This window comes from Crocodylus siamensis, chromosome 5, assembly GCF_052110815.1.
Source record: "Crocodylus siamensis isolate JL-2025a chromosome 5, ASM5211081v1, whole genome shotgun sequence".
Lineage (NCBI taxonomy): Eukaryota > Metazoa > Chordata > Crocodylia > Crocodylidae > Crocodylus > Crocodylus siamensis.
The window spans coordinates 9017534-9044989 of record NC_143399.1 but is presented as its reverse complement, the minus strand read 5'-3'; the positions used below and the strand labels follow the sequence as shown (position 1 = coordinate 9044989).

At 43.9% G+C, this 27456-nt stretch overlaps 1 protein-coding gene across 3 annotated transcripts; it reads left to right on the top strand.

Annotated features, from left to right (window-relative positions):
* Nucleotides 1-36: 36 nt before the first annotated feature.
* On the top strand, nucleotides 37-27456 carry ORC1 (origin recognition complex subunit 1). 3 transcript variants are annotated; one of them, XM_090048498.1, is made up of 19 exons: nucleotides 37-142; nucleotides 1936-2029; nucleotides 2899-3020; nucleotides 8000-8169; nucleotides 8720-9104; nucleotides 13502-13778; nucleotides 14706-14813; nucleotides 15378-15485; nucleotides 15692-15796; nucleotides 17091-17298; nucleotides 18229-18335; nucleotides 19002-19103; nucleotides 19267-19438; nucleotides 20287-20394; nucleotides 22072-22221; nucleotides 23646-23765; nucleotides 25426-25592; nucleotides 26633-26720; nucleotides 27095-27456. In XM_090048498.1, exons 2-19 carry the CDS (start codon nucleotides 1941-1943, stop codon nucleotides 27287-27289), a joined length of 2781 nt encoding a protein of 926 aa, XP_089904624.1. In that variant the 5' UTR covers nucleotides 37-142; nucleotides 1936-1940; the 3' UTR covers nucleotides 27290-27456. The 3 variants fall into 3 exon arrangements, with proteins under 3 accessions (XP_089904624.1, XP_089904626.1, XP_089904625.1); XM_090048499.1 differs by having other exon boundaries at nucleotides 56-183; XM_090048500.1 differs by lacking the exons at nucleotides 26633-26720; nucleotides 27095-27456 and having other exon boundaries at nucleotides 22072-22255; nucleotides 25426-25563.

The window sequence follows — 27456 nt, the reverse complement described above, 5'->3', positions numbered from 1 at the left end:
GCGAGGTCACGTCGCCCTCTCGGCCGCCATCTTAACTCCGGGCGCGGCTTCACGAGGCCCGCCCCGCGGGGGGCGGGGCGGCGGCGTTTGGCGCGAAATTTTGTCGGTGCCTCCGGGGCGCGGAACAGCGTGGCCTGGCGTGGTGAGTGCTCTCCTGTCCCTGCCCGTCGGCGTGGCACCCAGGTGGGCCGCACATTTGTGTTCCCCGCGCTGCCAGGCGGGTCCGACCCGCTCCCTTAGGGCTTTAAAATGGCTGTAGCCGGGCGCGCGCGAGGCCTGCGGGCGGAGGGCGGCTTTAGGGCGCGATGAATGTAACGTGTAGCAGTGCCCACCCCCTCCCCGGGCGGCCTGGATTCCCCCCGCTCCCTCCCCCAGGCAGGGCCCTTGGCCTGGCCAGGAAGGGGCGAGGGGACCAGCCCTAGCAGCAGGTATCCTCTGAGTCTCCATCTTCCCCTCAGCAAGTGCCCGTGGACACCTGAGGCGGCTGAGCTTCGCCCCTGCCAGTGCTGCGCCCCTCACCTGCTGAGGGCCCCGCCGTGCGCTCAGATTCAAGCTGGCCAGATGCCTGCTGCAGAGCAGTTGTGCGTTTTCAACCTGTACAGGTGTTTATACAGCCCTTGTGCGCCTACACTTCCATCGCGTTGGATAGACGCATCGTGTCATCGTTGTTCGGGGCTGGGAGGGACCTTGCGGATGGTCGGGTTTGGCCCGCTGCACCCGCCCAGGGAAGACGGCTGGGATCAGGCAGTCCCGGCAAGGTTGGGCGTCAAGATGCTTTTTGACAATCGCCAGGGTGGGAGGCTGTCGCCTCTGTGGGGAGCCTGGTCTGGACCCTCGGCTCCAAAACCTTCTGAACCCACGGGATGGAAGCAAATTGTCAGCGGCGACGGAAAGCAGAGTTCATGAAGTTATTTTAGCCGAGTGGAAGCTGTGCATAGGGCGAGGATCACAAATGCGCTCCGTGAAATCCCTCCGCAGCAGCTGGAAAATGTTTTCTACAAGTTGGAAAATCAGAGTGAACGGTGTATCGCGAAAATGGCAGTTGTGTCCAAGTCCAGTCATCTGAGATGTATTGTGTTAAAACTTAATGAATGATGCTTTCAATCGCCATTTGCAGTTTGCTTCTGTTATGTGCCTATCCAAAGTTATTAAAGATTAAAGTTGCCCGAGGACTTTTATAAGCACCCTGTATAAATTACTCGTATAGCTGGACAGTCCTTTTCATGGTGTGAGAATAACTTTGCACGTGTGGCCGCTCTAAATTTATTGCGTGATTTACCAGTTAATCATGCAATGGACACAGTGTGTAGCTGGGGCCTGAATGTTACAGGCAGACGGTGAGATGGGGTCTGTCTAACTCACTCTTGCTCAACTTTCTAAGTGTTTCTTCCCCACAAACAACTTCAGCACCTGCTTTTGCCGCTGGATCATGGACCTCTCCCAGCAGGCCTAGCAAACCACTGACACCATACGTTAAAGATCAACTGCCATCTACTCTCGTAGATCAAACGGGAGCCCTAAAATCCTGCCAAGATCAGAAGCATGGAAACTCCTGTCAGTAGCCAAAAGCTTCTGGCTTTTATTTGAACGTGTAGCAGTGTCCTCAGAAAAGCCTTTGTGAGAGACTAGTAGAAGAACATTCAGCTCTAGCAGGGATGAAGGATGCAAACACTCAGGGAGTCATACTTTATATTATCAGACCAGTTTATCTCTTGCAAATCATGGGTCAAAAGTCAGGTTTAAATTTTAAATTCCTTTGAAGCAACCAGTATCTTTTTCTGAGGCACAGGGAAGTTTGGTGACTTACTGAAAGTAACTTGGACTCAGTGTCTCAGCTAGGAATTAGACTCCAGAAATCCTGCTTCTTTCTCTTGCTTTTGTTGTTAAACAATACTGCTTATAGCCATATAAGCTGCTTTTATTTTTTTTTCACAGAAATCATGAGTCTGAGGTGTCGGACTAGGCTTACATATTCGTGGTATGGAAAAGCAACAAGCTCAGATAGGAGACTGCAGACAACTCAATATAGGTAAAGAATACCTATTTTGCTACTGGGTTAGAAACACAAAGAAATGTGACACTTCTGGGGAGTTATAGAAAAAGTGCTGTAGGGACACAGGTAATTGGAGTAGTAGTATCTGTCAGATGTCTGCACCACAGAATGAGCACAAGGAAGAAGTAATGAGAACATCTTGTAAAACTTTCTTATCAAAGACGGGTGCTCTTGATGTGTATGATGCGGTAGGTGTATAATAGCTGTCCAGCAACAAAGCTGTTGCACTGCGGCTGTACCGAGAGAGGAATGCTGCTTGAAAAAAATGTCCTCTTTTGAGCAATTGTCTCTAGTTGGACACTTTTTTGGTCACTTTTGCATTTGCCAGTGCTACTGTAACTTCGATAATTACATGCTGGTTGTTTAAGTTTTACAGCATCACCTGGATATTATACTTGTCACTTTCTAAACAGTTGTCTTGTTGCTCTGTGCTTTTAAGGGTTTTTTACATTTTGGTGGCTGATAGAAGAGAATCTTTTATGTAGAGTCTTAAATTTGGTAAAACACTTTTGATCCTTTGGCACGAAAGACTGCAAAATGCAAGTTTCCTGTGATACTTAAAAAAATACATCTAATGTTCACTTGGTGTCTTTTTAAACTGATGTGTTAACTCCAAAGGTTGCATGCAAGTTCCAGTAACTGTCCAATTGCTTGTGAACTGTGATTCCATCTCCTATTTTTAGTTGCAAACAGAACATCTGAACAGAAGAAATGTTGCATGTATTTGGCAAGGAGATCTGTCCAGAGAGGAAGTGATAATAAGACCGCATTTGATTACAACAGCATCTGAATTGTAAGGAATGTGAAACACTTCTGTTGACCTCTGTGTGTTCATCATTTCCTAGGGGACTCCTGATTAAATCGGAAAGCTCAAAAATCTGCATACACCTTGGAGAGTGTGTTTTAATAGAAGGGGAGAATGCGGATCAGCCTTTTGTGGCAAAACTTCTGAAATTATACGAAGATAGTAAGTGCAATTTTTTTTCTTCATAAAAATGTGTCCCTCTGCCTTCTATCTTGGAAATCTTGAGCCATTTCAGAAATGTGCAAGACTAGACCTCCTTGTCCCTGCAAAGTAGGTCTTTCATTTTTCTTTTATTTAAAGATGAAGGTTGAAAGATGGACATTGAGAAGCCGAGTGACTTGTGTCAGCGTATGCAGTGAATCGTGGCAGAACGCAACACAGGCCCTGTGCCTTCTCAGTTTCTTTAAATAACTCTACTTGACCACCATTATTTATAGAAACTGAAAATTAACTTGTGTCTCAGGAGCTATTTGTCTGAGGTTCTATCTGTTATGAGTTATTTAGTACTGTACTCACTGCTGGTAGCTAGAAGTGTCTTTTGTTAAGATTCAGTGAAACCTGTTCATTAAATTAAATACTAAATAGAAAAAAATGCAGCAAAACCACTTTTTAGATATGAAGATCTGGTCAATCTTTAGATCAGTAATTCTTGGCCCTTTTAGACTCAAGATACCTCTTGGAAAATGCCAGCTATTAGCTTTCACTCATTTCTTGAGCACAGAAAAATAACAGAGCAGTTTCTTTTGGTGCAAAGAACTCAAACACCACAGCAGAGTGTGTTTTGACAGATGTGTCAATATTTCATAAAACAAGAATTTCTTGTGAACTCTGGTAAGGCAGCAGTCCTGGTTCCCTATCACCCCTTAAAGTGTATGGACTTAATCCATCTCAAGGGCAGTTGTTTAGATTTAGATTTCAGCTAGTAGTTAACGCAAGGAGGGTCAAATCACTCCTGAGCTGATATTTTGCTTACAAGCCGCATGTTGTTCACGCAGTGGGCTGGAATTATGGTAGTCATTTTCTTCTCTCTTCTCCCTTCCTCACCCCAGCGTAGGACCAGTTAAATACTTTAGTACAATTTGGGAGAGCACAGCTGGTGACATTTAGCATTCCAAAAACAAATGGAGGAATCCTGTTTTTTCTGGAACTAAGCATAAAATTCCTAACATAAAGAATAATCTTTTGGGCAGTTAGTTTATTGATGCCTTATGTTAGATGCTGTATGTTGCTGGAGTCTTGCTCAGTGGCCATCTTACAGATTAATAGAAATAGACCTTATTTGGGAAGGAAGTGCATTTATTTTTCTATTTAGACCTCTTCGCTTGGAAATTGAGCAAGCATATAGGATTTGCCATACTGAAGTAGAAAGCAGATCACTGATCCTGTTGGACCCGGATCCTGTCACTGATGGTACCCAGATGATGTTCAGGTCCTTTAGAGTAGAGAGTGGTTTATAGGGGAAATGTCTTAATGTTTTCAGTTGAAGCTGGCTGCAGGGGTCCTTAGTCCTGTCATCTGTGTTTCTCTTTCATCTCCAGCACTCCTCCTTTCATCCTGTTCTACCTCCCCTTCTCTTGTTTTACATTATCCAGGAACTTTGCCAGAAGTAAGCAGTTTCTCCAGTTGATGCAATTGATTGTTTCCCCTAAGGGTCAGTTTAATTTTCTTTTTTTCTGAAACTAGGGAACCCAGGGTCAAACTGATTTTTCCAGGGATTATAGGGAGATGTCGGACAAGGTTAATCCTTCTGTGAAAGTGCATTTCCTCAGACATAAGGTTTCTTATTTTCTTTCCCACCTGTGCTGGCAGCCAACATGCTCATTCTTAACCTCCCTTGCCCTGCATACTTATAGTCACAGTAGCCAAGCTTAAAAATTAATTTGCTCTCTTACATTTGTGATTTCTAGTAAGCTTACCAAGAGTTAGCATGAATTTTGTAGCAATACATAAACTACAAAAGATTAGTAGTTCACTAATTATTGTCAGTATATTCATCAGAAATGATGTAGCCTAGACTTTGTATGCAATTTTGATTGTTTGTGTTGCTAATAGTAATGTGTGTAATAGTTGGTGTAAATAGGGCTCAGGCCTTGCTCTCGCCCTTCACAACCAGTGGGAAGGTTAAAAACTGCAAGAGAGCTCCAAGGGAGGTGAGGGTACCTGAAACTACTTCTAACCCTAACTTTTCCAGATTTCAAATTGACTATGTCCATAAAATAGATCCTCCCTTAACATTTTATTCCATGTCTTAAAATGTTTCATTTTCCCTGAACACTTACACTGAGGGATGGGATGGGATGGGATGGGGTCATCACCAAGAAGGACTATGTTACAGTCGCCCGAGGATGTAGCGGGGCAGTCAGGAAGGCCAAGGCAGAGATGGAGATAGGACTAGCTTCCCGGATTAAGGACAATAAGAAGTCCTTCTTCAAATACATAGGGGGTAAAAAGAGGGTCCCGGGTAATGTGGGGCCCCTGCAGGACACGATGGGCAACTTAGTCGTCATGCCAGATGACAAAGCTAACATATTTAACGATTTCTTTGCCTCTGTCTTCCTAAGTAGGGACCAGTTCAGCCACCTCCCTGCTGGGCCCCCCTCGGGCCCTGGGAGAGACACGCCTGGGCCAGGGGTTAGCGAGGAGTTAGTTAGGGTACTTCTGGAGAGGCTGGACGTGTTCAAGTCTGCTGGTCCGGACGATCTTCACCCTAGGGTTCTACAGGAACTGGCCGAGGTCATTGCGGGACCCCTGGCGCGGCTCTATGAGCACTCGTGGTGCTCTGGCGAGGTGCCGGAGGACTGGAAGAGGGCCAATGTAGTCCCTATCTTCAAAAAGGGAAAAAAAGAGGACCCGGGAAATTACAGGCCAGTTAGTCTTACCTCAATCCCGGGTAAGCTCTTTGAAAAAATCATCCTGGCACACATCCAGGAGGGCCTTGCGGGGGAATGCATGCTCAGGGGCAACCAACATGGGTTCATCAGTGGCAGGTCTTGTCAGACCAACCTGGTGGCCTTTTACGATCAGGTCACCAAATCATTAGACGCAGGGGTTGCTGTGGATGTAGTCTTTCTGGACTTCCGGAAGGCTTTCGACACTGTCTCTCACCCTGTCCTCATCGAAAAGCTGGGAGACTGTGGTGTCGATGCCCACACGGTCAAATGGGTCGCCAACTGGTTGGAGGGCCGCACCCAGAGGGTGGTAGTGGATGGGTTCTTCTCGACCTGGAAGGACGTGGGCAGTGGGGTTCCGCAGGGCTCGGTCCTCGGGCCCGCACTGTTCAACATCTTCATCAGTGACTTGGATGAGGGGGTAGAAAGCACCCTGTTCAAGTTTGCTGATGACACTAAGATGTGGGGGGATGTGGGTGCACTAGAAGGGTGCAATAGGCTACAAGCTGACCTTGACAGGTTGCAACGGTGGGCGGATGAGAATAGGATGGGGTTTAACACTGATAAGTGCAAGGTGTTGCACATGGGGAGGAAGAACCGGCACCACACTTACAGGTTGGGGAACTCCCCTCTTGCCAGCACGGAGACGGAAAAGGATCTTGGAGTCGTCATTGACTCCACGATGAACATGGGCCGGCAGTGTGGGGAGGCAGTCAAGAAGGCCAATCGTACCCTGTCATGCATCCACAGATGCATCTCGAGCAGGTCCAGGGAGGTGATCCTCCCCCTCTATGCGGCACTGGTCAGGCCGCAGCTGGAGTACTGCGTCCAGTTCTGGGCGCCACACTTCAAGAGGGACGTGGACGATATGGAAAGAGTCCAGAGGAGGGCCACTCGTATGATCAGGGGTCAGCAGGGCAAGCCTTATGAGGAGAGGCTACGGGACCTGAACCTGTTTAGCCTCCACAAGAGAAGGTTAAGGGGGGACCTTGTGGCCTGCTACAAACTGGTCAGGGGGGATCAGCAGGTACTGGGGGAGTCCCTGTTCCCCCGTGCGCTGCCAGGAGTGACCAGGAATAACGGTCACAAGCTGGCGGAGGGTAGGTTTAGATTAGATATTAGGAGGCGCTACTTCACAGTCAGGGCGGCTAGGGCCTGGAACCGGCTTCCAGGGGAAGTGGTGCAGGCTCCTAGCCTAGGGATTTTTAAAAGGAAGTTAGATGAGCACCTTGCCGGGGTCATCTGACCCCGGTGCTCTTTCCTGCCAAGGCAGGAGGTCGGACTAGATGATCTTCCTAGGTCCCTTCCGACTCTAGCTACTATGAAACTATGAAACTATGATAGTTATGTGCACAGGTTGCAGGGACATAATCCCAGAGGCTGCAGTGCAGGCAATCTAGCCCAGGAAATTGCTTGAATGAATAAAGCTGAATTAAAGTTGGAGCAGTTTGCTGTACTTATATCACTACAGAATTAACATAACTTGCTGTACTGGTGTCTTTTGATTGGGATACCTTTAAATTGACGTGCTGTTGTTATGTATTCAATAAAATTGCATAGCAGTTGATGCAGAATTGTCTGCAGAAGGCCAGTCAATGCATCCTGCCCTTTTTTCTGTAAGACCCGCTTGTTTATCTATCATGTGACCTCATCATGAAAGCACACTAAGATGGATACATGGTAATCAAAAACAAGTAATAGTTTATGTTATGCTTTCAAACAGAACTCTTCTGTAGCGGGGAGGAAGAATGATCTTGGAATTAAGGCAATACACCGCATCTTCAGGGATTTCTGTTCATTTTGTAGCTTTACCATAGATGTGCTGCAGGATCTTGGATGTGATCTGTTTAATGTCAAGATGAGGAACCAAGGACTGGAGTATAGCACTTGTTTTCAGCTTGTTTGTCTGTCTTGCCTATTTAGACTGGGAGGTGCATCCTGTGGCCTATCCTGCAGAACCACTGGATGCAGCCTACAGATGGGGGAGCTTCTACTACAGGTGCTCTCCTCATGACACTGTGGCACAAGTGCCTGTCTGCTTCTGGCATACAGCCGGAAAAGGTTGCCTACTCCCAATTTGTCACAGCTGCTTAGACACAGAAGGCAATTTTGTACTGTGTGTACATACAGTGCCTAGGACAGTGTGGCTCTGATTTTCAGTTGGAGTCGTTAGTTCCTTCAGGACTTCAGATAATTATACCATAACCAAATCTCAAGTTTTTGATACTAACTGTTGTTTTTTCTTTGCCACAGACCGTCAAGACAAGTATGCAGTTGTTCAGTGGTTCTGTCGCTCTACAGAGATACCACCAAGTAAGCAGAAACTGCTGCAAAGAAAGGTTTCTCCCTTGGAGATATTTTTGGATCGATGTTGTAGCTACGACACGCAAGTAAATGTGGAGACCATCATTAGAAGTGTTACGGTATGTATGCAAGGCCCTTCATGCAGGAAAGGAAGAGGTAGAAGGCCTAAAGCAACCACAAAAGCTATTTAATTTTTCCTATCACAGTATCCTCTTGAATCTTTAATGCGGGTCTATAGTTGGCCATTGTGAATATTTTTTAGGATACTTCCATCTGGACAATAGTTGATATCCAGGGCTAGGGTTAGGAAGTATCTGTTGTCTCCTGGAAGATTTACCCTGTATAAAGGATGTTACTGCATCCATATTTTTTCAGCAAGTTCCAGTCATTTTGACTTCCCTCCTTTCTCATATGCCCTTTCTTATATGGTCTGCAGCCTCTACTTTAATTCTGATTGTCAAGTGTTTTGTATTGTTCAGTATGCCACCCTACTGCTGTATGAGCATCTCTTGGTGAAAATTTCAAGCAACTAGTATTGGATACTCTTGCAAAATACAAGTCTAGAAATGTCAGCTCCAGTCTGTTCTCAGATCAGGAGGTCTACTGGAATTTAGTATTGAAGTCTATAAACAATAGATAATAATCTCTTGATATTTTCCCCTCTTATAGGTGATACCACTGACTCCAAAGGAGGTGGTGCCTGTTACGTCAAAGAGAAAACAAACTTTCTATGTAAAGGAATCTTGGGATGGGAAAAGTTTTAAGCCTCTGTCTCATGACCTATTTTCTCAGCTTTCCTCACCTCTGACAAGGAAAGGGCATGGTTCCCCCATTCTAGTAACTGAGTCCCAGGTGCTTCCTTTGGATATCATCTGTTCTGCGTATACGGAGACAGAGAGAGGCACTCGGAGTGCCACAAAAAACAAGAACCTTGCAATGGAAATAGAATCAAGGCATTCTGCTTCTAAGTCATCTTTGTCCAAGGAGAGACATTCCCAAAGGCTGGCCAATGGCAACCATACCCCAGGAGCAAGGAAGAAGTTACAGCTAAACAGTATGTACATGGCAAGATTTGTATCCATTCATTACTTTTGGTTCTACCAGGATTTTTGCAGGCAGTATTAAATCAAGCAGAAGAGTGGCTGACATGAGAATCTTAGAGACTGAAGTTTATCTATAGCCTCACATATTCCTAGCCCAGTGAGTGATTCCTGCAAGCCTGGCTGCCATCTTACTGCTTTTTACCTGGTACTGAGGCAAAGGGGTTTACAGGGAGTACCAGCCCACAGTTGACTGGATTCTGTTCTTGGATGGCAGCATCATGTAGTGTGAGGATCCCCTCTCCATCTTCTGAACAGCTGTGGTAGCCACTGAGCCCTTAATAAGGCATGGATACAAGAAATAAATTAACACCCTGAGGAAGGCTACTCCTTGGCTACTCCTTTCTATGCAGCTGGCCGTTGGTGTGCCTTCTCATAGTATCTGGTCTTTTGAGCTGTTGAAAACTGAAGATCTTTATTGCTGTGTGACCTAGCAAATTGGTTGGCAAGATACTGCTGAGAGTTCTGCACTGGCAGAGGTTATCAGTGAGGGTAGGAAGGATCTTATGCCTTTGGTTGTGCCTGAAATAAATGAGTTACCTCAAAAAAATTAAATCCAATCTTTGGGAGATGTAATTCAGTTTAATGCAGTGTAATTATGTGTCCCTTCAAGTGAAAGACAAACACGTGGGTAAGATGGTTTACACAGGGATGATCCTGCCTTGAACAGGGAGGCTGAACTGGATGACCTCCTGAAGTCTCCTCCAGTCTGACTTTTCTATGATGCTACCTAAACCATGGACAGCTGTTTGTCTGTTATCATCCTTAAGCTGTACTTGGGCAGCAGAAGCTTATTCTTTTAGATCCAGGGGCCACATCTGCAGTCTCTGCAAATGACCCAGTAACTTTTCCAGGGTGAACTCAGTCAGGACAACCACTCTCAGGTATCATATTGCAGGAGGAAGTAATAATGGCATGCTCCTAAATGCAATACATCTCAGACCTTATAGTTAGTCTATAAGGTACAAATCTACGCTGCCTTAGGCTCCGAAATGCCACTCAGATGCCATGCATGTTTGTGACTGTGCTCAGTCTGTGCTGTAGATGATGATGATTCCCCTTTATTTTTCATAAAAAACAGCTAACAGTGCTGACTTTTTAGACTACCTTAGTTAAGCTTTAGAGTGATGCCTTGCTAAAGTACAAATATATCTGTTTCCCTTGTGTATTGCTGTGATTCCATGCATTATCTTAGTCCAGAATGCACTATTTTGCATCTATTTATGTTGTGAAAGTTATTTGAACAAGGGGAGGTAGCCAAGAGAAACCTAATGTAATTTTACATTAAGTTTGCTATGTTGGAATGCAAAATCCAGGTGTGAAGGTAACGTATAGTAGATGAATTGCTGCAAACCAATGCAATTGGACCCAGTGAGAGCCTGATGGAGGGTTTTTTTTCTCATTTTTAGCACATGGCTAAGTATGGATATAAACAGATGTCACCAATTGAAGCGGATCAGCTGTGGCAGAATGTACAAGCATAGAAAATGAGGGCTGGAAGGGACCTTAGGAAGTCATCCAGTCCAACCCCCTGCTCAAAGCAGGACCATCTCCAACTAGATCCCCATGCCCAACCAAAGCATTGTCTAGCTGGGTCTTAAAGACCTCCAAGGACAGAGTCCATGACCTTTGTGGATAGCCTGTTCCAGTGCTTTACTGCTCTCCCAGTGAGAACTTTTTCTAATATCTAATCTCAATTTCCCTTACTACAACTTGAGATCATTGCTGCTTGTTCTGTCATCTGCCACCACTGAGAACAGTCCAGCTCCATTCTCTTCAGGTAGTTGAGGGCTGCTGTTAAATCCCCCCTCAGTCTTTTCTTCTCCAGGCTAAAGAAGCCCAGTTTCCTTCAGCCTTTTCTCATAAGTCATGTGTCCCAGCCCCCGAACCATTTTCAGTGTCCTCTGCTGAACTCATTCCAATTTGTCCACATTCTTTCGGTAGTGGGGGCTCAAAACTGGAGACAGGACTCCAGATGTGGCCTCACCAGTGCCAAACACAGGGCAAGAGTCAATTCCCTTGATCTGGTGGCAGCACTTCTACTAGTGCAACACACTATGTCATTAGCCTTCTTGGCAACAAGGGCATACTGGTGGCTCATATTCAGCTTATTGTCCACTGTAACCCCCAGGTCCTTTCTGCAGAGTTCTGCTTAGCTGGTCAGTCCCCAGCCTGTACCGGTGCGTGGGATTATTCTGTTCTAAGTGCAGGACTTTGCATTTGTCCTTTATTGAACCTGATGAGATTTCTTTTGGTCAAATACTGCAATTTGCCGTGGTCTCTCTGAATCTTTGCCCTACTCTTCAGCTTATCTACTGCTCTCCCCTCCGCCCCCCAATTTGGTGTCATCTGCAAACTTCCTGAGTACAGGTCCATATTGTATCAGCACCAATAAAAGGAAAATTGACATTATCAGCAGTCAGCTTTTTTTGGCTGATATGGCTGATAATGTTGCCGATAAATGCTGCGTGCAGCGGCAGCATGCATGGGGCTGGGAGTGCAGCCTGGCCCTGGCATCTTGGAGAGTAGCATCTAGCCAGTAAGTCTGTGAGGGGGAGAGATATGTGGGAGGCTGATCGATGCCCCCATGTTGAGGGAGGGAGCAGAGCTGGAGCAGGGACAGGAGCTGCACAGATGGAGGGAACATGAGACAGAGCCGTGGGCAGCTTGTCTAGGAGCATAGGGTATGAGGAGTAGGGGGTGGTTCCTGGCCACTGCATGCACCCCCAAGGGACGCATGGGGGGGCATGTACCCCCTGTACCCGTGTGCAAGGAGAGGGCAGCCTGCCACTGTGCACTCAGGGCTGGGACTGTGCCAGCCTTTTCCTGGCAGGGGTGGGGGCTGGGCTGGGCCTGCACTCGGGGTGGGCAGTGGTGACACTGAGAGTAGGGGCTACAGGGTGGCTATAGCAAATTTTGTAGTGGCTGCAGCTCACCCCATAACCCCCTCCCCCCCCCCCAGCACCACCCCCTCCCACCCCACCCCACCTGGCCCAGGTGCAGCCCCGGTCCAGCCCCTTCCACTGGGAAGAGGCTGGTGGAGCCCTGACCCTGAGTATACAGCAGCAGCCTGCATTTGCCCCATGTACGGATCTGGAGGGGCACATGCCCCCATTTCTCCCTCAGAGCTGTGCACAGTGCTGGGAGCCACCCCTTCCCCAGACAAGCCGTGGTTCTGTCCTGTGCCCACCCTGCCTGTGCAGCCTCTGCCGTAGTCTCGCTCTTTCCCTCACCGCGGCAGCCTCAATCTGCCCCCTCCCCAACATTCTTTCCCTCCCCCTGCCCTGTCCCCGCCCCCCCCAACAAACTTACCAGCCGGATGCTACTCCCAAGCTGCCAGGCTGCATATTGGCAGTTGGATCAGCATTGGCCAATATGGCTGGTATCAGCCCCAAAAAATTTCTTTTGATGCAGCCGTGTTGCTGAGAGTGCACTCTATTCCATCTTCCAGGTCGTTGATGAGGATACTAAACCAAACCTGCCCTAGGACTTGATACCACCTGCCTACTAGACATTGAGCCATTGCTTACTACCCGTTGAGCTTGACAGTCCCACCAGTTGTGTCCCACCACAGCTGATCCTGTTTTATTGGGTGAAATGAATGTCGACTGTGCATTGGGCAGGGGCTTGATCCTGCAGGACAGTGGACAACATGTTCCCTACTTAGTTGCACCCTTTATCTTCCCCAGGGCATGTCTTTGAAAGGGGAAAGCCAGGGTTCTCTGTACAGAGATATGCCCAGGGCATATCTGTTTAGGAGGAGAAACCTGGACAGGCCACTTCCAGGACCTAAGGGACCTGATCCTGGTTAGGAATTTCTGGACCATGCAGGATCAGGTCCCAGGAGCAACTGCCTTGAGTGACTGGAGAGTACAGGTAGCTCTGAGCTGACTGCGCTTTGTTGCCATAAACTTAATAGACATCTGCTGCAATAAAGTCACACAAATTGATAGCACCTGTGTCACAGTTACAAATTTGGGGCATTTATGGCATGACAAAGGGTATAAATGTCTGTTTGCTTGGTCTTTTGTGCTGCCTTTACTTTTATGCCAAGTCTGTTTCCACCCTATGTCTGTGCCTACTTTGTGCTGCATAGGGAGACCATTTATCCATGTTTGAGTGTTCGTATTCAAACTGATGTGCAAACGAGCCTGTTCTTGAGAGCAGGGGATACAGGACTAAACATCAAGTCCTAAGTCTGGGTTTTCAAGAAAAAGGTATTTCCTATTATTTGATTTGTCACCCTTATTTAAGCAGCAGTCAAGTCACGTGTCCAGAGTGGCACGGCAGCCAACACTCAGCTAAATGAGGGAATTTAATTCTGATGTCAGTTTGTTGTGTTGGTTCCTAGGTCCCACAAAATCTCCTAGAAGTAAACAACCAGGAGTTGATGACTGGGACTGCAGTGAGGCACCGGAACCACTGGCTACTAAGCGAAAGGTGACATTCACTGAGATTTTGGGATCACCTACAAAAATGTCTTGTACTGATGGTGAGAGAGAGTCACTATCAAGTACCCTGGGAAACTGGTCTAAGCTAGGGGATACAATAAGGATATCTCCCTTTACAAGGGACCAGGACTCCAGCCTAAAAACTGTGAATTTTGATTTGAAAGGCAATAGTACCTGGTAAGTGGCAGCATTATTGTAATGAATCATTGAATGGCTTTCTTGTGCTTGGCATGTTGTTCCATTGAGGCAAACTGTTCTCAATGTGTGCTGAAATGCTTTACCTACTGTCAACATAAAAAAGGTTTAATTGTTAATGCTGAGACATGGGGGAAGCTCTAAAGAGGATGGGATGTGGAAAGGGATGTATGCTGGAGGGTGGTTTGGAAATTTGAGATTGCCTCCAAGATTTACAGAGAGAAGGGAGAGGGGCATAAATGGTGGAAATGCAGGAGAGGACACATTGACCCCTACTACTTTATACTTTCTCAGCATATATAAAATCTGCTCTGCCCCCCCATTTGTCTGCCCCCATTTGTCTTCATTTAGTGCACATATATCCTGTATCTGTAATATATATCTAGACATGCATAACCTGTAGAGGTATGTAGATTTATAGAGGTACAGCCTGGCAATAACAGGATTTGTAGCATTTGTCATAATAAAGGTGTGTACCCTCTTTCTTGTGCACCAATCTGCTTCTTTTAGTTGCTAATTTTTTAAAAAGGGAAGATTCCCAGATTTAAAAAAAAAGTTAAATTTCTCAGATATATTTTCAGTGAACACTGTCTTTAAAAATTTCAACAAGCAGGAGAAAAATGTTCAGTCCTTTACATTCTACATTATAAAGAAGCAAAAATATCATGATTTTCTTTATATTTCCTCATCCTGTGATGGCCAGCCTCTGAGTCACAGTGTTGGTATACTGTAAAACATTTTCTCTTTTGCTTAGAGAGGCATTTTGGTGAAAGTGAAATTAAGAAACCTGAAAGGTTTGAGAGGAGTTACAATCAATTTTTAGTGAGAACAATTTACTAGTCCTTTCATCTAACAGACTGGTGACTGTCTTTTCAACCCCTTCCCACAAATCCCCCACCCTTCTTCCAGGCACTTAAGTGGTAAAAATGAAGAAGATGCTAAGGAGACAGTTAAGGAATCCAAGAAACCAAGCAGACAAACAGCCACCCCTAGAAGCAATTCTAAAATCCACACAAGGTAAAACCCTAACATTCACATGAGGGCCATGTGTCTGGAGTTCACTTGTTCCAAAAGCGATTTTGGGTTACTTGTGACAGTGAAACATTCACCTTGTTAAAAAAAAATTGGTTGCTGACGCATTTATTTAAAGTGTTTCTTCTGTGGTTGCTGGTGGATTGTGGCTCCAGTGAGTAGTGATGGAAGGCTATTGCCATGTCTTTTGTCCAAAATGAAGCATCCTGGTGGTGTCAGTCCAAGAGGTGTACAGAGAGGCAGTGGTTATGGTAGAGTGGATTAGGATTTTAGACCCATCGAGTCTAATGCCAGTTTAGATCCTGTGATGTCTTAACATTGTGGTGGTCAGATAATCCCTGTGCCTTGATTTATACAGTATAAATTATGAGTACCTTTTACACAAGGTTGGGGTTTAAACTAAATATGTAAAGAGACTATTTGATATCCCATGAGCATCTGCAGTGAGTTAAAGGGAGAGTAACTCACCACTATCTGTCCTTTTATCTAATGGAGAAGTTTTTATTTTTAACGCTATAACCAAGTGTCCATTTTTCTTTATTCCATCAGGCACATGAATAGTAAAGATGAAGAGCAAATAGAGAAGACAGCCAAGGAATCAAAAAAGCCAGCCAAACAAACAGCTACTCCCAAGAGCAATTCTAAAAGCCGCACAAGGTAAATCCTAATACTGATGGGGCAGTGTCAGGAGGGCATTTGATTGCTGGTGCCTATGATGCACATGATCTTGAAACAGGTGGGACTTGAGTCTCCCCTGCTGTCAATTCAGCCTCAAGTTCAGGTCTTAAAGTTAATCAAACAGTTTCTCTCTCCAGCTGTGACAAAAAGGAGTGGATACAGACAACTTTGTTCTTTCTATTTAGTTTAGCTGAAGATGAAGATTTGGAGAGTCAAAGTCCAATGGCAACCCCTCGTTCTCGTAGGAGATGTGCACGGAGGACATCTGCTCTCATTGCAAAGCAAATCCAGTGAGCATTCTCTGCCATTACATCTGATTTATGTTGCCAGTGGGGCTTTCAGCCTTGAATTGGCCTAGTTTGCTGTTGAAGTGAAAGCCAAAGAATCCCGGTCCTCTTAAGGAAGTAAAGATATAGTCCATTTGAATGCAAGGCATATTATTTGCAAAAAGATTCCCCAGAATTCTTTTGATATACTTGGCAAATTAAAGCCGAATGAGGTCTACAACTATTCTTACTTCAAATGAACTGCAAGGTAGAAAAATAGCTTGCACCCAGTATTTTAGTTTTGTTATTAAGTCAATTTTAATTTCTCCCTCAATGCTTTTTGCATCTAATTTTTTTTGAGATTTGAGACCTGATGTTTCTGCTCTTAGTGGATGTTTCTTTAGAAGCTGAATTGAAAAGGGGACCTCAGAAGTGGCTAAAGCCTGGGTGACATTCATAGACCTTGTCTGTGTGTAGTGGTAGCTTATGTCAAAAATTCATTACCTGCTGCAACCCTTAAATCAGTTTATAACTCTGTAGCTGCTGGGTCAGCTAGCTCTTATTTTGTCTGCACACTTTTTGTGGAAAAATTACTAATTTAGTAACGTGACTACCAGTGTTCACCTTCTTTAAGTCTCTACATGGGCACATGCCAGTCCTCTAACCCATTCAGGACACTTTGAAGTGGGGAGGGAAATAGGATTTCAAATAGGTCTCTTTGTGCTTGTGTAACTAGTTTAAATCCTTTGTTTTCTGCTTGACATACAGCTGACAGTGCTCTGTATGCGTGTCCTTTCAAGACTCTCTTTTCTCAGAACACTGATGCAAGGCTTAGTAACATTGGATCTCTGTGGTTGTGATTAAAACAATGATTTTAGAAGCAGTATATGTGCTCACATCAGGTGTAAGTGGTGTAGTCCAAACTGCCCTTTGGCATTCTCTCCTGAGAAGAGCAAGAACCTGATGTTCCTGATACTTTTTAATGATGGGAGGGAGGCAGGGGATAGACCCAGGAAAAGGTATTTGAAAACAGCAAGGCCACTTTCACATCATGGGCATGCACAATATGTAGTTCTCAAGCATAATACCTAGAAGTTGCTTATCAAAAAACTGTCATCTTGCAAACTGTCTTGGTAAAATGGCCATGGAAAACTTACAAGCCCAGGTATAAAATCTACTTGCCTGCTCTTCATCATTAGAAAAAAAATGTTAAAAGCTGCCTATCAAGTTACCTTGGTTTCAAATAATTGAAAATGCTCTTTAAACCCAAGTTGCTTTGTTTTTTCTACATATGCAGTGTGTTTTTGTTCTCACTTAGCCTTTTAAATGGATGTGATGAGGAAGATGATGATGAGGAAGAAGATGAAGACTCCCTATCCAGCTCAGACAATTCTTACTCCAGTAGCAGCGAAGCAGAGGGCCAAGTGTTCTGCACTCCAAAGAGGAAAACAAAGTCAAGCAGAAGACTCAGGACCCAAACATTTTCAAAGAAAACTCCTTCTGGCACTACTACCCCCAGAAGAACTGTAAGATTTCTAGAGGTTCTGAAAATTATTAGCTTTGAGTATTTTAAATCTAAATCACTTGTTTCATTTGTGTGGCTCGTAGATATGGAGGTAACTAAATCATCTGGAGTGAGGTGGTTGAGAAGTTTTTAACAAGCAACTTGGTCTTGTATAATCCTCCATGTTAGAATGATGTGGATAGTTGAAATATTGAGTGAGGTTCCTGTCTTCACTTAAATTAGAGGAGTCCTGCCTGAGGAGGGGGGTTGTGGCTTTAGGGCTCTTTTGTGTTATCCTGTGGAGCATGCTCTGCTTTCTGGAATAAAAGAAAAATAGTCCTGTGTTACTAAAATCCATTTAAATCGGTGCGTTTTTGAACTGTGCATGCAAGGTATAGATGAAAAAACTAGTTTGGAGAATCCCATCATAAATAATTAATGTTTAAACTACGACATATGCCACTACTGACTATTTTCAGTTTGGTTTAAGTGCCTAGTACAATGGGGTCTGGTCCAGGGAGATGGCTCCTAGGACTACAGCAATGGAAATAATTGGTTTAAAGAAATAGCACTGTAACTAGTTTAATTTTGACTTTTTTTTGCTTGGACAGTGACAGAATTTGATCTACTTTCTGGCTTTTATGAACCAGAGCAGTGCAGCAAAACACAACAGAATTCTGTTCTTCAGGTGTTTTAAGTTTCATGATTTTTGTTTTTTTTATCAGTCTTCAAGTCTTCCATTTTGGGGTCAGGGAAGGAGTCTAATCTGTGTAACTGAACCTTTGTCAGGTGTCCTTTTTTTAAAGTACAACACCCTTCTCACCAGTACTTCCAAAAATACTTAGGTTTTTTGCATAAACAAACCTTTGGAAATGTGGCCACCAGATTGACGATCTCCAGCTAAAACTTTGCAGAACAGTCACCATCTGAGGCTTTTGGCTTCTCTCTACAGCCGGAGCTAAGAACCCCTAAAACACGCCGTAATGCTACTCCCAGAATTCGCAGTCGGTGCCAAGCAGCACAAAAACCAGCCAGTATATTAGAAGAGGCACGATTAAGGTAAAGTATACTGGGGGGAGCAGGGGGGAATGATCTCATTACTTTACCAGAGAGATAAGGAGCAGTAGGTTACACTGAACGGAAGGAAATGCCCACTTTAGGCATATAGTAGGGATCTACCCAAGAACTGGTAATACCAGCAGCTTCTTCGGTTCAGTGGTGAAGGTCAAAAATCCTGTTCAAGTTTAGAAACTATTTACACTGGTCCAGGGATGCTGAGTTTAGTTTTTTGCAAATGTGTCTCTTGTTTTCCTCTGTACTTCTCCCAAGGCTAATTTCTCAGGTCCCAAAGATCTAGAAATAGCTCTAGAAATAGAATAGTTATTTTTTGTCTGTATGATGCAGAGAAGAATTAAGAGGTCTATTTTCCCATCCCTCTACATCAGACTTATGCCTACTAGCTCCCTCTTAATGACAAAAGCTCCCTCTTAATGACCTTACAATTAAAAACACCACATACACACATGCACACAAATGTTTTTGGCACTTTTGCGCTTTAAAAAGGGCTCAAGTATTTACACAAGTTTGAAAGGAGAGATGAAGAGGATTTCTCCTATTCATTTGTCTTCCATAGGAAGTCAGTTAGAATGGTGAAAACAGATCTCAAATCTGGTCAGTCCCTTATCTTTCCTTTTTTTTTCTTTCCCCTCCCCTTCCAAATGAAAGGCTGCATGTTTCTGCTGTACCAGAGTCTTTGCCTTGCCGAGAAAAGGAGTTCCAGGATATCTATAACTTTGTAGAAAGCAAACTTATTGATGGGACAGGAGGGTGAGTTGACTTATGGGAAGATTCCTTTATGTAATCTGGGAGGGGGCAGAGGTGGTAGCGGATTGAGTTACTTTCATAGCTGGGCTCAGAATTCGGGAGTTTCCAGCTCTCTGACCCTCTGCACAAATCACTGGGTTCACTGGTGGATCCTCTGCCATTTCAGGTGCATGTACATTTCTGGAGTTCCTGGAACAGGCAAAACTGCAACTGTTCATGAAGTAATCCATTGTCTCCAGCAAGCTGCAGATGAGGATGCACTTCCTTCCTTCCAGTTCATAGAGATCAATGGCATGAAATTGACTGACCCTCACCAGACTTATGTGCAGATATTAAAGGTGAGCACAACCTTTCTTGTCTGAACAGAAATTAAACTCTCGCTCTTTCTCCCCTTTCTGTGCCCAGCCCCAGGAGCCACGACTTGTAACAACTAGCACATCCCAGCAGTCCCTTTAAGAAGCGATATGCTTTTCTCTTAGGACACTGTTACACAGTGTTTTTATTTTCGTAGTTTCTGTCAGTTGAAACTAGAGAAAGTTCTCTGATGCACTGGATTTTGCCAGGGCAGCAGCTTGAAAATCAGGTTGGCTGCGTGGCTTTGGTGTCTGTAGCATAATTTTGAAATGTTCATATGTGATTCCTAAGTGCCTCAGGAGCTGCAAGGCACAATGTAGATGGGAATATATACTACTACTTACTGTACAAGCTACTTCAAAGGTGATCTGATCAGAATATTTTCTTATTTGAAAGAGCAAATTCTTCAGTCTAAGGCCTTGCTGACTGTATATGAATGCTCTGATATGGACCCAAGCCTGCTGAAGTCAGCAATCCTTGCAGCAGATTGGGTTGGCATCAGGGTTTTCTTCATTCAGGGTCTCTATGGAAGCCCTGTTCCAGGTATGCCTGCTTAGAGTCTACAAAGCTATTTTACAGGGTGTGTCTATTTGGCACAAGTCACAATTAACAACTGTATGACCTTTTTTTAAGCTAGGTTTTCCTTAGTTCCTCATCTTCTCCTTTATGCTTAGGTTCTGGCAAATAGAGCTAAACTGAGCTCTATTTTTTGAGTGTGTGGTTCCCAGATACGTGGTGAATTTTAGTGTTTAAAGAAGTGTCCAGAGTAAGGGTTACCTCCCCTAAATACATGACTACAGATTAACCTGGAGCACTGTTTAACCCCATTCAGTTACTGACTGGTCAGAAGGTAACAGCAACACATGCTGCATCACTGTTGGCGAAACTGTTCTGCACCTCTGGGCCCAAGAGGAAGACGACAGTGCTGGTAGTGGATGAGGTGAGGAACTGCAGGGCGTGGATTTTGGGAGCTCTGGAGTATTGTCAAAGGTCCTAAAAAGGAGAAGATTTGAAGATTTAATGCAGGCAAGCAAATTTGGGCTGCTCTGTTAAAATGGATGTATAAAATGAGGCTTCCTGTTGTCTCAGTAGGGCAGTTGCCAAGACAGCATTCTATCTGTCGCCTCCAATTACTTCTAGTAATGCAGTACTTCAATATAGCATTTAGCTATTTCAGACTGTATTTTGTCTGGCTGTTCTTTGCTGAGAGAGAAAATTAAGCTCTGCAGTACAGAAGTGGTGTTCTGGTTGGCAAAGCTTCCAGAGTACCGGTCCTAATGACAGATGCCCACCCTATGGACCATGATCTGACTCGGGTGCCTGTACCTCTGTTTCTTGTAAACCTATTATTAGGAGTATTAATATTACTGTAGCACCTAGAAATGCCACTTGATCAGATCATATTGTGGGTATTGTACAATGATATAAGAAGATGGTCTTGTTTCTGAAGAGCCTACAATATAAACAGATGTGCCAGATGAAGGGTGGTGCAGATGATGGATGTGTAGATGATGGATTATGACACAATCAATGAAATGGCTTGTCCATAATTGCACCAGAAGTCTATAATAGGGTGTGGCAGGGCACTGTTGGTGCCTGCCACTTTCAGGGCCCAGCCAAGCAGCCAGCAGGAGCTTGATTGCGGTGGCCATTTTAGATCCCTGGCCGCCCATATAAACAGAACAGTTCGCTGCTGGCAGCCCAGGCAGCAACATTGCCTGGCTGCAAGGCTGCTTGGAACATCCTGGAAGTAAGAGCAGGAGCTGTAGGGGATGGCTTGGAGGCTCCTGGTCCTGGACATGACCTAAAACTGCACCCTGCCGGGTGTGGGTGGCCTGGTGGGACTCTCGGTGGTGTGGGAGCCTCCAGGAAATGCCAGACCAGTGATCATCCCAGTGAAAGGCAGGTCGGGGCGCCTTAGTAACCCTAGCTCCCACAGCCCGGTTGCTTACCCCCATAGAAGGGTCAGGAGGGTGGACCCGAGAGAGAGAGGGCTATAGACTCAAAAGCCTGACTTGTAATCCCTCGACTGGTCAATGCTGGGACCATGACTGGAAGAGTTGAAGGGCCAGGGACCTGCTGCGAGGGACACCCAGAGCTGAGGGCCTGGCGTGCTGACTGGCCTGGAGGTGAAGCCAGGACTAGTGTAGCCAAAGGTCCCAGGGAGACCACGCCCATAAGGGGGAACAGATCAGGGAGCTATGCAGCCCCAAATGAAGCCAAAGTAGGCTGTCTGAGTGGAGGGATCCTGTCGGGGTCCGGACTGAAGGATTCTGGGGCCCAGTGAGGGTCTGGTGATGATGATAACAGAGGATGCCATCTGCAAGGCTTGGGCTGCGGTGCAGGGGAGGAACGGAGCTGCAGATAGCGCCCCCTGGCATCAGGGCAAGAAATGGGCAGCCTCCCACTTAATTAACAACTTAATTAATAACAAGGCATGGCAGGCAAGAAGTCGGGCGGTTGGCCCAGAACAGATGGGTGGGGCCATTGGTAGACTGGCCCCCGAGAAGGCCCCCTGTTACATAGCGGCTGATGTTTTGAGTCCCAAATAAGCACTGTAACAACAAGATCATCATTCCTCTCCAGTTAACTTCTGCTTCCTTCCTTTCTCTTCCAGCTGGACCTTTTGTGGACCCGGAAGCAGGATGTAATGTACAATCTGTTTGACTGGCCAACCCAAAAGCACTCAAAGCTGATCATCCTTGCTATTGCTAACACCATGGATTTGCCAGAGAGGATCATGATGAACAGAGTGGCGAGCAGGCTGGTATGTCCTGGCAGCTTTATTGCTGTGCTGGCAGGTGAGATGAGGTTAGATTAGCTACAGTCCAGTGTTATTAGGAAGAGTTGGATGACTGTGTGACACTCCAGGAGTAAAACTTAAACATGCCATTTTCATTCTTTCAAAACGATGACGGATGCATGGATCCAAAGAAAATAGGTGCAGGTGTCATTAGGTATCCTCTCTGTAAGAAATAATTTGGGGAATATGAGCCAGATGACTTGCATGTTAAGATATAGATAATCAGTTATCATGTCTCAGGGAGTCAGATAAATCCTTGTCTGCTTGCTTCCCACCACAGCTTTATACATTTGGTTGTTGCCTTTCTCTGATTAATAATCTTGGGTGCAGCTGGGCAAGATGTAAGATGTAATCAAATCCAGGACGTAATGCATCCTGTTTTCTTTCCTAAACCAGCGCTGCTTGAAAGAGTGAGTTGCAGATGTGTACCATAGGATTCCAGATTTGTTCTTCCTTTTTGACTTTCATCTTACAAATATTCTTTCCCGCAATGCCAGGCTGAGATACTCAGATTAGCATCTGCAGGTCTAGTGATTGCTTCAGGGTTGACATACAATCACTAAAAAAATAAAGGTTCTGGAGAATGCTATAAATACTGTCTCCAAGTTGAAAACATAAGGCAGTGGGTTGCACAGATGTAACCGAGGGTAGAATTTATTTAGCCTTTCAGAATTTATTTAGCAAATTACATTGACATGAGCCAGAAGAGAATCTACCAGAACATTGGCTGTTGCTGGCTTTGTGGGGCTAACAGAAGTACTTCATTGTTGTCCATGAATTCAACAGATATGACTTGCATACCTTTGCATAGAGACAGCTAATCCATCAGCCGAAAAGTTATTTTTACCTGGCCACAAAAGAAAGTGTACCTTTTTAAGAGTGACTCTTAGATATAAGGTCACATTTAAAATCTCCCTTTATTGAGAGAGTCCAATAGCCATCAAGTCTTGTGTTGGAAACTTGACTTTCAAAAGTATGAACTTCTGCTCCCCTTTGTGGTGGGTTATGCTGTCAGCTTCCATTCAGAGTTTTAGCAGTTCTAACATTTTTCATTTGCATGGCTGGAACAGGAAGTTATAGTTTGTCTTGCGGATGAATGGCAAGACTGTCCTTATCACAGATGTTGTGACAGTTAGCTGTCACAAGCCAGGCTTGTGAGAAGGTGAATGGTAATCCGTTTGGGATTTGGTGATGAGAGCTTGCATGTATGTGTGAAGCGAGTGTAAAACAGCCTTTCAGAACCTCTTAACTGACATGAGGTTATTTTCCTTAAGAATCTAGACATTTAGATAAGTGGTTTTGACAGTGGTTTCTAATCGTCAGTAAATGTCTATAATGTTAGTAACTCTGGAAGCATTTAGTTACTGTTACTCACTTGTTCTGTGCAGGGCCTCACCAGAATGTCCTTCCAGCCCTACACCTACAGACAGTTGCAGCAGATTATCTCATCCCGGCTGAAAAACATCAAAGCATTTGAGGAGGATGCAATTCAGTTAGTTTCCAGAAAGGTAAACAGCAGCACTGAAGTGTCATGCTAATGCAGGGTCAAGTAAAGCAGCTACCAGCGAAGGTGATCAAAACCATAGGTAGTAATGGGAATCATTCCCACCCTCTCGTCACACGTTTCTGCATCCCCTGTGGCAAAGGAGTGTGCTCATAACAACATGCTCTGTGATTTCTACAAATTCATGTGCTGCTTTGGCAGTCTATTTTACCTGTTCTCTTTTGTCTTGAAAGACTGCTATGATATTGCTGTCTATTAGTTATAGGCAGCAGAATCTTGATAATCCATAATAGTGAGATGTTGACTTTCTCTAGCACTTGGCATAATGGCAATTTACTGTGTGACCTTGCCAAAATAGAGCTGATCACCAAAAAGGAAATATCGACTCCACATTCTTCCATGAGCTTATTCAGGCTATACTATGCTTTCCAATGTTCACTGTGTTTCCAGATGATGTGGTCCTTGGGACAGAGGCCAGTTCATTCTGATCTAATATTCAGAATTAAAAATAACGTATAAAAGAGGGTAACGTCACATTAAAATGTCCACATTGTTTAAAATGTCTTATTCCTTGTATATTTTCAATGAAGTTTGCGTAAACCTCGGAAATCACCACATCAGAATCTCGTTAGTTCTTATTATTAATTCCAAAAACATAACTTCCTTAATAGCAAAAACAATCCCCTGGGAATTTCTCAATATAGATTTAACAATATTGAGGTTTTCATCATTGAGCTTTTATGTCTTATTACAAAGCATACTGCATAGCACTTGCTATCTTATAAATACTATCTTAGTTTTCTTATAAATTATTGTCAAACTGAAACAAGAAACCATTCAGTCTGGGAAGAACCCTGGATTTTTATAACAACACTAGCATTTTTTCAGTCAGTGAGGAATCTGACATCTATATGAGCAATTGCTTATAGCCCAGTTTTCAGAGTTTATAACTATGGGAGTTTAACTGGGAGTTGTGGAACTGAGCACATTTTGAAGATTTAGACCATTATTAGTATATTTCAGTACACAGAAGGTAATTGCTTTGTTAACATGTAAACTGTAGGTATGATTTTCAGAAGTACCTAATGGATTTTCACTGGGATTTGGACACCTACATTTGTGAAAATTCCCCCAGATACCTATGTGGAAAACCACTTTGAAATGTGTTCCTGTTTCTTAAAAAACAGCACATGACCAAGTACTATTCAGGGATAAACATGTGAGAAATTCTGTTAGATTTTTCTGGCTGAAAATTGATTGGTATAGATCCATGGGTGAAAATTCAAAAGATTTCAATGTTGAACTAAATCTGTTCCAAATGAAACTTGTGGGAATTTTACTAACTGTTTAGTGGCTGCAGAGATGAGTGTAGAGTTTTGTTTTCTTCATTTGAGAGGTTTTTGTTTGGTTTAAAGCATACTGCATCCTGATCTAGTTCTGTACGTGCCTTGATAAAAGTTTGGCGTCTTGGGTTTGTAATCAGGTTTGATTGATTGATTTTTTTTTTTTTGATTAATAAAACTGCTATTTTGAAAAATGAAGTCCTAGGAATGACTACCAAGATAAATACTCTGCTGATTTTAAAATAACCCTACCAACTCTTGCTGCCATCCATTCTCAACTGCTGAGAAGTGTCACTTTTGCCATACTGCTTTTCTTCTTAGGTGGCGGCATTATCTGGAGATGCAAGGCGTTGTCTTGATATCTGCAGAAGGGCCACTGAGATCTGCGAGTTCGCTGGTCAGAAAAGCTCCTCGGGGTTGGTCAGCATGACCCAAGTAATGGAAGCAATCAATGAAATGTTTTCATCTCCTTATTTAAATGCAGTCAGGTAAAAATGTAGCTTAGAAGCCTCTTCCCTTTCCTCCCCAACCTTACAGATGGATTTTGGGGGTGGGTGATGAGGTTTCCTTTAGGGAAGTGCATCTTATTTTACCTTCCACATATCTCAGAGCACTTTCTACAAACTTTTAAGTCTCAGGGCTACTCCTTTGAGTGTTATAGATGGGGAAATAAAGACACAGAAAAAGTGATTTGTTTAAGGTCACAGTGAGCCAGGGATTTTCTGGGATTAAATGTAAGAGTTTCTTTCTTGAGTATCAAAAGGTTCTGCAGGTAAAATTAGACCCTCATATATGTTGGGAGAACTCCATCTTCAGTAAATTCACCCAGTCTCTACCTGACAAATTTAAAAAAACTATTGATGAAATGTGAGAGAGTCCACTTAAATTTTTTTGTCCACTTCAAATTGTCATTGTTGTGCAGTATTAACAGGAGGAAAGGACTGACTTTATTTTAGTCACTAAAGCAAATGGACAAGATTTGAATATGCACATGAAGCAGATGCCTTCAGTGAGAAGGTGCTGTTTATGCCAAGTACAGTTCTGCTTTAAATATTTATTATGGGTGGAAAATTGAATAATGTGAGAATTAAAAACCATAATCTGCCAGGGAGAAGGCACAATCCTCGGTATCACGTGTCCTAAAAACGCAAACTTCTAACAGTTAAGAAATGTAGACTTGCTCTCCCGATGTATTAAATACAGAATTCCAGCTTGCAGTTGTACTTCTTAATTTCCACAGATTTGCCATGTTAAAACACTAGCCTTTTATATAAATGTAGTCCTATCACCATAGTATTCAAGACCCTGGTTGAAGAATGATTAAATGTTATGTTGTGAAATGCAGTGTGCAAATACATTGGTAGGGATTAAGGTCTGATGAGACCTTACATTTTTTTTTCCTTTTCCAATGTAGGGAAATATAATGCACTTCAGCAAGGGCTTACCAGACACTGCCACTCCTTGAGCTGTCCATTTCCAGGATTCACTGGCTGAGACTGGTAATGAGATTTTTCCTCCTCTTTTTCAGGAATGCTTCATTACATGAGCAGACTTTTCTGAAAGCAGTTCTAGCAGAGTTTCGCAGGTCAGGGCTCGAGGAGGCAACAGTTCAAGAGGTACACTTTCTTTTTCTTTTATGTAAACGGGATGCTAGGTTTTTGCCGTAGCTGTTTTATGCTTATAACATGTGAATGCATCAAAATCAATCCTAAGGAGCAAAGATGATGAAAGATAACACAATGATGGGTGAGCTGTTTTAGAAAAAAAGGACTACAGATGCTGGCTTCTGCATTTTGTGTGCATTTGTGTTCACAGTAAAGAGAACTTCGCTTACAACTTACTTGATTAACAAACTTCAGCTGTTCTGTTGATTATTAGTCTCTGTCATCTCATCCAAACAGACTGAAAGGTTTAACACTCTCCCCTGCTCTGTGTATATTCTTATTCCAATCTAATAGATTGACCAAACTGAATTGTCTTGTTCTTTTAGGTCTATCATCAACATGTGGCACTGTGTAGGATTGAAGGCCTGCAAATTCCTACAGTTTCAGAAATTATGGCCATTTGCTCAAGGCTTGGTGCCTGCCGGCTCTTGTTAGTAGAATCCAGTAATAAATACTTCCATGTGCGGGTGCGGCTGAACATCAGTCAGGATGATATTATGTATGCTCTCAAGGAGAAATAAGACAACTGATTTTTATATTTATATGTAGGCGTGTATGTTTTAAATATTGTCAAGGATTTTATGAATTATTTTTTAAAAATTTGAATATAATGAAAACTGTTATGTTTTGTTTTTTCTAATCTCTTTGCTATATTAAATCGTCTTTTGTATAATAAAGATTTTTCTGC